The sequence below is a fragment of the Equus quagga genome, unplaced genomic scaffold (assembly GCF_021613505.1).
Source record: "Equus quagga isolate Etosha38 unplaced genomic scaffold, UCLA_HA_Equagga_1.0 HiC_scaffold_8670_RagTag, whole genome shotgun sequence".
NCBI classification, from domain to species: Eukaryota; Metazoa; Chordata; class Mammalia; order Perissodactyla; family Equidae; genus Equus; species Equus quagga.
This window is the reverse complement of record NW_025794835.1, coordinates 4,472-15,403: the sequence shown is the minus strand read 5'-3', so window position 1 is coordinate 15,403 and position 10,932 is coordinate 4,472. Positions and strand designations below refer to the sequence as shown.

The 10,932-nt window shown below is 37.7% G+C and overlaps 1 gene segment (V, D, J or C); it reads right to left on the bottom strand.

Annotated features, from left to right (window-relative positions):
* Positions 1 to 1,035: 1,035 nt before the first annotated feature.
* LOC124232624 (T cell receptor gamma constant 2-like) lies at positions 1,036 to 9,913 on the bottom strand. The segment is given in 6 exon segments: positions 1,036 to 1,545; positions 3,972 to 4,019; positions 4,291 to 4,338; positions 4,583 to 4,642; positions 5,866 to 6,195; positions 9,859 to 9,913. Coding segments are annotated over 5 exon segments (444 nt in total).
* Positions 9,914 to 10,932: the final 1,019 nt, after the last annotated feature.

Below are 10,932 nucleotides of genomic sequence, written 5' to 3'. Positions count from 1 at the left end.
TGGTTTTGTTTCGTTTTTCCCAGTTGACAGTGTTTGAAGGGAAAGCCACTTGATAGTAGGTTAGAAACTACTGGCTCTGAGTTCAGAGAGACCTGGATTTAAGTGACTATTACCTACAAAATAGTGACGTTGAGCAGAAAAATTAATCTCTCCAATATCTACAGTGTGGACTATAATTGTACCTACCTCTGGGGGCTCCTAGGGGATTAGTAGGGTTGCCTGGTCTATAGCAGAAACTTAAACTCGCTATTCCACCCACAACAAAACTTTCTGAGGGGAAATGAGATTACAGATGACTGTCAGTGTTTCTGCGTTGATCTATGACCTCTACATTAGAACTGCCAACAGTAGATGCTAATGTTACTGGGGACTTGCAAGAACCAGGCATTATTAACTCATCTAATCCACACAACTCCAGGAGACAGGGCGCTGTAACTCCATTCTACAGATGAGGAAGTGATGGCACAGAGAGTTCAAATAGCTTCCCTGAGGTCACAGGATTCAAGCCCAGGTACTCCGGGCTCAGAGTCCAGGGGCTTAACCCCTCTACTGCGATGTCTCTTGATGTGAGTGCAGGTCTCAGGTGATTATTGTGAGGAGCAGGAAACACAGTGCTTGTAAACACTATTGTGGCGCTGAGCACACACAGTGCAAGTCATTCAAGACATTATACTTACACCATTGGAATGACCCAAACCAAATGAGTGTGAATCTGGTGACCTTTCAAAGAGAAGTAACCTGGGTGCCTTCATGTGACTGTGGCTCCTCTTGGAGCCAGTGCCCCAAAGAAAGCGTCATGACCCCTCTCTCAGGGAAAGAATTACAACTGTGGTATCGGCATCATCAAACTCAGCACTGGATGTGATGGCTCAGGTGTCATGCTGCTTCTTATCTTGGACTTTCAGTTAGATTTAATCAAATTAAAGAACACAGAGACAAAGATAGACTTTTGATTTTTTTATTGCTCCTATTATGAAAAAAAAAATATATAGAATTTAAGTAGCAATGATGTTGGATTAGGGTGTGTAAAATGGAGGGCTTCAAGGCGGTTCTGGTTAAAAGGTCCTAAGCGAGGTGACTAGAGCCACATGTTGTCTGTACTCAGAAGGCATGGTTATTCGGGTTGTTGGAGGAGCTGATGGGGATCATGGAGAGAGTGGTGCTAAAGGACTACCACTTGGCCCTGCCCCTGAGTAGTGGCAGTATTCAGCATCGTTACAGAGTAGGATTTTCTGTTTGTCCAGTGATTTGAAAAACCATTACACAATAATGACATAACAGAAAAGTACACATGTGAGCTGAAATAACCCAAACCCAGAGAGAAAGTCCGACTAGATCCTCGGCAGAAAGTTTTAGGGAATATAAACAATGGAGGAAAGTTGATTTCTTGGGTCACCATCTGTTACGAACTCTTTCCATTGCCCCAGACTGCTGTTCTCCTTAACACACACAAGGCGACGGTGGCAAGGTAGACCGCGCTCACGAGAAGGAACACGAGGTAGGTGTAATAGGCAGAGGTGTTGGTGAGCTGCAGCTGCAGGGGGGCTAAGAGAAGTCGTATGATTAGTTTTGACTGTTCTTTGCAATAATGGACATATAAAAGGAGGGTGGTCACAGTTCTCTATTTCTCACGACGGACATTGCAGTGACATCCCTGCACTACCAAAACAGGAAGGCACACATTTCCTCCCACCACCTCCACGGACAACAACAACACCACTCAGAGTCCAGTTTACAACAGCTGTCAATCAGCAGCCTCTGCTAAATTCACTTAGACCATTACAAAATATGAAAAATAAGGTTTACATTTTAATGCGTGAGTCCAATGGGAAACATTATTTGTGAAAAATAGATTTTAGCATTTCTTCACCCCCGCTATGTCCCTAAGTAATAGCTGATATCCGTTAACCATTAACCAAAGGCCAAACACTTGTTCTGAGAGCTTTGAATGCACAGCTTTAATATTAGCTAATTTTTACAATAAGCTATGAGCTTTATTGTATGGGATTATTGTTTTTATTCCCATTTTTCAAATATAGTGACAGAATGAAATAATTTGACTGGTGTCATGCATTTAGTACCACAAATCAGATTTCAATCCCAGTACCATGACTTTGAGAACACATTCTGAGCTATTCTGTAATTCTATGTCTAAGTGCAATAAATACCCCAGACATCAAAAGTTTAGAAAGAAATATAAAGCTGAATTCTATTTAGAAGCATCTGAACCATTGCATGTTGTGCATGCCGTGAGATTCCTATCAAGAGTACAGTCCACGGAAATTTTGTGGTGTTCACCGTGGGGTGGGTGGGAGGTTTGAGTAAAGAGGGCATTATAGAAAACAGAAGAGAGTGGTTAATCCAAATTCTCAAAAACTTTAGGAGGTCATGACTCACTCACCTGTTCTTTCTAAATGTGTCTCATTGTGGCTATGATATTAGAGTACAATTGCACTTAATACCCTTTGAAGTTTGGCAAGAAATGTATGATGTCAAGAAATAACTAACGACAATGATGATGAACCAGACTGGCTATTCAATGAACCACATTGCTGAGCCTCTTCCTGTGAAAATTTCCCTTTACGTCTTTTATCATCACGGGTCAGAACTTCCGAATCATTAGCACTTGCTGTAGAAAGGGATCTCAGAGGCAATGTGGTCATAATTCCTTGCCCTTGGCCAGGTTAGGTGTTAGCTGAGGTCCAGAACCCCCTCGATATTGGAAATGGAGGGACGATCAACGGGGCTGGAGCCAATGCTTCTAGTCATTTTCTTTATACATTTGCAGGGAGACAGTACGAGAAGCAGGTACTGGTTCTGTGCCAGCTAAACGAGATATCGTATGCTAGCCATTCCACGCAGGTGACCTTATCTCTTCAATAACTGTATTTATTCCTAGTTGGCAGATGAGGAAAGTCTTGCTCAGAAAATGTAAGTATTTTACCCATATTCACATAACTAAAAAGTGAAAAAACTAGCTTCAAGTCCAGTCTAGGATACTGTGAAGCCCATGCTATTGCCCACGCCCCACCATGAGTCCATCGTGTCTCTGGGCTGTGGCTTTGGTTTTCTTGCTCTATAACTATATTTTAGAGTAAAAAAGAGAAAACTGAGTAAGTGTATGAACTCTTGATTCAGATGGCCGGATTGAAACCCGAGATCTAGCTGTGCAGCATGGAGCAAGGGACTTCATTTTAACTCATTGTCCTCAGGAATAAAGTGGGTGTAAAATACGATACCACCTCCCAGGACTATTATGAAAATTAAACAAGACAATGCCTGTAAAACCCAGCACAATGCCTTCAGTGTAGGCTGCTCTCAGTACATGTCCGTTCATGTTATTAGCAACCAGCAAGGACCAAAGACTTAAAAAGAAATCTAGGGGCCCACCCAGGGTCAAGTGGTTAAGTGTGTGAGCTCTGCTTCCGTGTCCCGGGGTTTCCCAGGTTCGGATCCCAGGGGCTGACATGATGCCGCTCATCAGGCCATGCCGAGGCGGTATCCCACGTCACACAGCCAGAGGTACTCACAACTAGAGTAACCAACTATGTACCAGGGGTCTTTGGGGAGAAGAAGATGGAAAAAAAGAAAAGCCTGACAACATTTGTTAGCTCAGGTACAAATCTTTAAAAAGAAAAATGAAAGAAAGAAACCTAGAAGCACCTTGATATCACGTATTCCCCAGTCATCAGAAAACAAAAGCCGCACAAATGAATGAAGTCCATTGTTGAAATAATTCAGAGCCTAACACAGCACTGTCTAATTTATAGTCATGTCATCACGAAATCAGCATGTACTGTGTCATGACTCCTAGGAAACAATGGATTGACTTAAATTACCACGCGGCCTATTCTTAAACATTCAGCCATTCTACTTTTTCACCTTAAGTCAGGGACGTTTAAAAGTTAAGATAATCAGGATGAACAAATTAATATAGCATGACATAAAGGCAAACATGTACAAGATCTTACCGCTTTCATCTTTCAGACAAGGTTTTGTGTAATTAAGAGCAGGGAGCTCTAGAAGAAATGAGAGCAAGTATTAGTCAACTATTCATGCCTGTTATTTGACAGTTGATATATATGTTTATATATATACATACACACACACAAATATATAAAATCTGTCAACAGAGACCCAGGAGAGAGACTCATTAAAAATATGAGCTCCACCAATCCAGGAATAAATGATCTTATCTACTACGAACAAGGGAGGTCAAAAGGTATTCTGATCGTAAGGGAAAAAATTGCTATAACGTTAACAGGAAGGCAGGCATATACAAAAACTCACCACTTTCCTCTGTTGGGGAAACTATTGTAGAATCAGGAGTAGTGGCAACTAGAAGAAATGAGACCAAGTTTTAGTCAATTTTCCAGGTCCATTTTTTAACAGTATCTGTACTCATAGAATGTGCTGGCAGCCAAGAGGAACAGTCATTAAAAATATGAAAATTATGAGCCCCACAATTCTAGGAACAATTAGACTTTTCTGCTTTGAGCCTGAGAAGTACAAAAGTTAAGTTGACCAGAAGGGGGAAAAAGCCTATAGCATGACAGAGGGGCAAAAATAGACAACAACTTACTGCTCTCCTCTGTCGGAGAAGCCTTTGTAGGACCAGTAGTAGTGGCCATTGAGGTGACAACTAGAAGAAATGAGACCAAGATTAGTCAATTATTCATGCCCGTTGCTCAGTAGTCTGGTTACGTCTTTATATGAGTAGGTGTGTATACACACACACACACACATAATCTGCTGACAGAAAGACTGTCCTTAAAAACATGAGCCCTACGATTCCAGGACTAGTTCATTTAATTCTATCTAATCCAGTAGATCTCATTCAGGTATTGTGTTTCTGCACATGAGACATTGACCTTGATGAAGGATACATTATTTTTCTTCTTTATCACAACTGGACGGTAATATCCAAGGCTATCTTATTTTTCATCTGTATTCACAGCTCCTAGCACAGTGACTGCCACAAAGCAGGTGATGGAGAAACAGTTGTTGAATGGAAAAATAAACAGCAAATATGGCTACTCTACAGACTTCAGCACACGCTGCTAACATGAAGAGTTGCTACAAAAATCAGTTCATCAAATCTTAGTATCCACAACAGAATCTCACCTTTGAAAGAATCTGCTTTAGGCAAATTTCCCACTGAAGGAAAAGAAGCATGCAGATTTTTCCAAAGCACGCATAGCCCCATAACCCCAACTCCTGTACAGGGTTTTCTGGAGTTGTGTTTCTGGACATGACAGCAATATGAATGAGAGCCAGTAGCTATTGAGTGATTACTACTGTGCAAGGCACTATGTTAAATACTTCACTATTGTATTTTTTGTTGGACCGTGATTTGGCTCCATCGAATGCACACCATTTGGTCACCTAATAGCACTGCTTTGGCTTATACTCTGAGGATAGCAAGATGAAATTGAAAATGACTTTGTTTCCTGAGTAAAACACTCCTGAAAGAAGCATAATTGTTCTTATTCTTGATCACGATCATCAAAAGTGGAATCTCTTTTTGAGCAAGTTTTGTGTGCTAAATTGTTAGATGCTTTCATGTGTGTTATTTCATTTAATCCACAGAACAACTCTAAAAGCATCTCTGAGATCTTAATATTTTTGTTGATGAAACTGAGGCTGAGAAAAATTAAGGAAATTTTTCTTTTTCTTTTTTGTCTTCCAAAGACTATTCTATCTTTTTTCTGTGGGGTTATGAAAAGACATTTATCCTACCAACAAATGGACAATATTTAAGAAAGATTTATATATATGTATTTTTTCCATTAATACCTGACAGAAAAGGTGGGATATTCTGTTTGAAAAAAAGTATTTTGGCAGGTTTTATTTATATACACGTACCTTTGTTGACTGAAGGAAAAAGAATCTCTTGGTCAACCCCTCCTTTGTTATTCTCGTGTTGGACAATGAATTCGTGTTCTTTATCCATTGACTTTCCAGTCACGGTCAGCCAGCTGAATTTCATGTAAGTGTTATCAGTCTTCATGGTATTTCCCTGCTGGGATTGCAGGATTGTATCCCTGTTCTTTTCTTTCCAATACACCTTGATAACATCAGGGAAGAATTTCTCAAGAAGACAAAGATATGTTCCAGCCTTATGGTAGTTTATTTCAGCAATTGATGGAAGAAAAATGGTGGGCTTGGGGGAAATGTCTGCAGGAAGGCGTGCATCTGTGGGGGAAAAAGGATCAGCAATTAAAAAGAATCAGTAGAGAAACACAAAGACTGTGTGATTTGTAACAACCTAAAGGATAGTAAAAGGAAGAAAAGAGCCCACTAATTAGTACTTTCCATGGCCTTTCATCCACTATAGATTATGAGGTACTTATTGGTTTTAGTTTCAATGGGAAAAGAGGTTCTGGAGGTTATGTAACTTGCCCAGAGTCACAGCTATTAAGTGGCAGGGCCTGGATTACAAATTGGCCTTTGTTCTTTCTCCACATGCCAAGATGGGGTATGACTTGTAACTGTGCCATTTCAAGGTATCTAACACTCATGAACATGTTAATTTTTTTAAATCTCTTTTGTTCTATCATAGTGGAGCATGTTTTCAAGGTGAATGGGTAAGTGGTGGGGATGGGGGAGGAGACCAGGTAACATAGATGATGTCTCTACACATGAGCATGTTTGGTCCTTTCTAAAGTACTTTCCTTTTCCTGTCCCATGAATTTTGTAACCTGTGCTATCTATGGCCAAATAATACATTCTCACTTCTGCAACTCTATGAAACCTCCCTTTTCATTTAACACATTCTGGAATGCACCATATTTGTCTTATTTGCTGTGTAAATGAGTATCAGAGAAAAGTTTTCATTTTTTAAAACAATGCACCATCACTTGTTAATGGGTATTCATTTCCACATCTACTTGACAATCAAGTTGACTTGTTAGTTTCAAATCTGGATCCCGTGCTCACTTCTGAGGTGATGGACTTCTCCTACTTGATGCCTACTTTTATACAACATCTCAATTTCACTTTTGCACCATCCCAGATTTTTGAGTAGGGCAATATTTAAGATGAACCTCCAAATTATTTACAATGCCTTGAATTTAGAAGCAAAAAGCCATGTTTCTAAAACTCCTATTAATAAATTAATTGTTTTCAGAAATGACATTACAGTAATCGTATCAAGTAAAGGTACTCATCAGAATTTTGTTTCACTTTAGAATATGCTCATCAAGAGTACATTTTATTTTGGAATTTCTTGTTGTTTAAGCGTGATGAAGAATACACCACATTATATCTCTCACTGCCTCTTCCAAAACTTGTATCTACCCTATAAGTCTGCTGAACTGTTTTAGAGCTCCAATATTTCCTTTGTTTTGACCTGTTTAATAAAGTATATATATATAACAGGTGTAATGTTAAATGTCACAGTTCCAGAGTCTCTTGCAGATATTTGTCAAACTATATAACAAAACATCATAGTTTACAAAGGCATGCCACTTGGATGCTGGAGTGTCAGTTGATTATACATTTACTGATAATCTAATGATAGGAATCATAAATATTAAAACTCTTTTCAATTAGATTTCCAATTGACACACAAATGCTTTACTAATATGGTCTTTGTGCCAGCTTGGAGTTGTGTAATTCAATGGACAATTTCTTTAAAAAAGAAGAATTAAATTTCTTCTTTGAGAAGAAAAGAAAAAAACATTTTGAGAAATGAAAAATTTTGAAATATTGGAATAATTTCCAAAAGGTGACACAGAAAAACGAAGTGAGCAAATCTTTGAGAAGAATGGTGCTGATAGACTTGTTTGATGCAAGTTTGCCAGGAAGTTTCAAGCTTTAAAAAATGCAGTATCTGTGAAGTGCAGTAAAGCAGATTGCCACAAAGTGAGATATGCCTGTACTTGTGTATGTGATTTTAGGTCTTATATAGATTTTGGAAATAGGCAGTTGAAATAAATGACAAATAGTTTGTGCATTATAACACTTCTTTTTGTGAACCAGCAGTTGATAGTTGAGTAAGGTCTAAGTTGAATATGACATGAGAGGTGAGAGAATATGTTTGCAAACTCTAGTTCTGTGATATAGACACAAAATGTGCAGAATTCAAATAGACTGACAGTGCCAGAACATAAAGTGAGGCTCTCTTTCCCAAAATTTCCCCTCAGAAAACAGGGGTCACCATATGTTGCAGTCCGAGTGCTACTTCCCATATAAAATATATATTCTTCTGATACTCTGCTGTGATTAAAAACTACTACTTGTGCAAGATCTCTACATGAAATCAACTCAATTACTGCTAGTTTTGGAGCTAGCACTGGTGAAAGAAAATGTAAAAATGTACCATGGATTTGGTAAATATTACTTGAGAATAAAGCACTACAGTTCATGCTTACGTTGCACATTTATAGAATAACAGACTAGATTAAGAAAAGCTTCCCTGACATTTTACATGACTTATATCTGTGTCACCATTATTTAATTTGATTGCTAGAATTTACAACGAATATGCAGTCAGTTGGGAAAAAAGGACTAAAAATTTGGCTTTCATATTGTGAATTCTTTGTTTATAATCACAATGACTATGGAAATCAAATTATATAAATTCTTTCAATGCCTTAGCACCTCTGGAAAATTATTTGACAACTTTCAATTCAGTGGATCTAGTAGGCTAGGAAGACGCTTGTGAGATATTCTCCCGCATTAAGGCAGAATTTCATATTTAAGCCTAATGAGGAATGAACAAATTTATTAGGCTGAATTTAGAAAAAACAAAACCATTTTGTGACATTCTTTAATCTGGCTGCCCAGTTAAATGTTGGTGTTAATCATCCTCGCACCAAATGACAAGTTTACCAATTTCTGTTCATCTCACCCCATTGGTTATTTCTAGAATCAAATAAGTAAAATATATAAACTTCATTATGAAATTTTCAACATAGGAATACCAAATGGACTTAACATCTCAATGCCTTAGGGGTTCACAATTGTTCTAACTAGTTGACTCCTTGTGAATGTCCTCCTCGATAGGTGAGGCAGAGAAGTGTCTCCAAGGACCTGGTTGGAGTTAGAACACTTATCCACTAGACTAGAAACTTTTGGAATATTGGGACTTGTTCTATCTTGATCTTCTTCCCCCAGTTATCTCCAGCATCCAACACAGAAATTGTCTTCAATGAACGTTTGCTGACAGAATGAACACGCAAATGAGGATGTAAAACCAGGCAGACTCTTTTAATGGACTTTGGAGCTGAAATGGCTTATTTGGCTTACAAATTCCCTTAAACTGGCCCATCTCTAGGCAACACTACAAAAGTTGTGATAGCATAACTTTGGACTGATCTCAGCCTACCTCTTAGAAGCTAGAATAATAAGAAATGAGATTTATCTATATTCTATACTCATTTACTTTAAGAACTGATGTTTTTCACTGCTGTCAAGAATGAGATGATCAATACTATAGATTTTGCAGGTTATTGTGAGAAAGGGGCACTACATTTTATCTCAAAATATAGAGAAGAGGTAATTAATAAAAGTATCTCTCACTTAAAAGACAATCTAGGAGAAAAGCATCTTGAACCAATAACTTTTGGTTAACAGACACACTCCTCAAAATATCTTAATTTTTAGCTTGAGTTGATCATTTTTTGTCTATGTATTCTAAAAGAAGAATTTCAGTCTGCTTACAAGCAGGGACATGAACAAACCATTTAAAAACAGTTTTGTTTTTGTGTACATGGACCAGTAGCTGCAAACATGCCGTTCATATGCTGAGACCAACTATGTGGCAGTCAGATAAGAGTAATCTTGAATTGCTTTTTCTAAAAAGCATATATCACTTTTTCATTACTACAGTGAAAATAGATGAAAGTTACTTACCGGATGGAGTTACTATGAGCTTAGTTCCTTTTCCAAATTTCTTGATCCAGTTTGATCTATCACACTGGTTAAAGCTTCTACAAAAACTCAGCCTCCTTCTAAGCTTTATGATGTAACTAGCAGTGAAAAGATTGTACTGGCAATTTGATCTTCTGGGTTCTTTGGAAGTCCTTGAATATAAGTTTTGTGACATCAGATATTTTGTATGTTGTCCTCAGATAAATTGACCCAAACATCTTTTTTCCTACAAGGCACTAATCATTGAAAAACATTGATGGAAAACAGAAAAAATAAGAGAGGAAGAAGAAGAGATCAGGCCCACTGGCCAACTAACTACTTTTATAAATTACTAAGAAAAGCATTCAGAGATTTAAGAATACTTTTTTATTTCCAGGTGTTCAATTGTGTCGAAAGTGCTCAGAGATACATCAAAGGAAAGGCACTTTTGTTCTCACAAACACTGGAGTTGCTTCGTTAGCAATTTGAGAACGTATTTCTGAAAGGAAGAAACTTTTCAGTAACTGAAATGGAAATATGCCAATACATGTACTTGAGAAATGTGAACAAATTTCTACAGTTTAATAAAGCCATGTTTACCATTTGGCAATGTAATTCTTTACCCAGTAATGCCAAAAGAGGAAATAATCTATGTGATGATGTTACTTTTCATGGTATAAAAGAAGAAATCTGTAGAATTTTATATTCTATGAAATAATAGATTGTTTCAGCTAAAATTTGAAATCACATCATGCATGCTTTGTGATCACAGAATGTGAAACTAGAATTCAATGATAAGAAGAAAGCTTGAAAAGTCACAAATATGCTGCGAAATCACTACTGGATCAATGAAGAATTCCAAGAATAAATAAAAATGCACCTAAATTCAAATGAAAATGAAACACAACAGACCAAAATCTATGGGATACAGAAAAAGTGGTACTAAGAGGAAAGTTAATACAATACAGGTCTACCTCTAAAAACAAGAAAAACCTCAAATAAACACTTTGACATTACACCTAAAGGAACCAGAAAAAGGAGAATAAATGAAGCCCAAAATCAGTAGAAAGAAGGAAA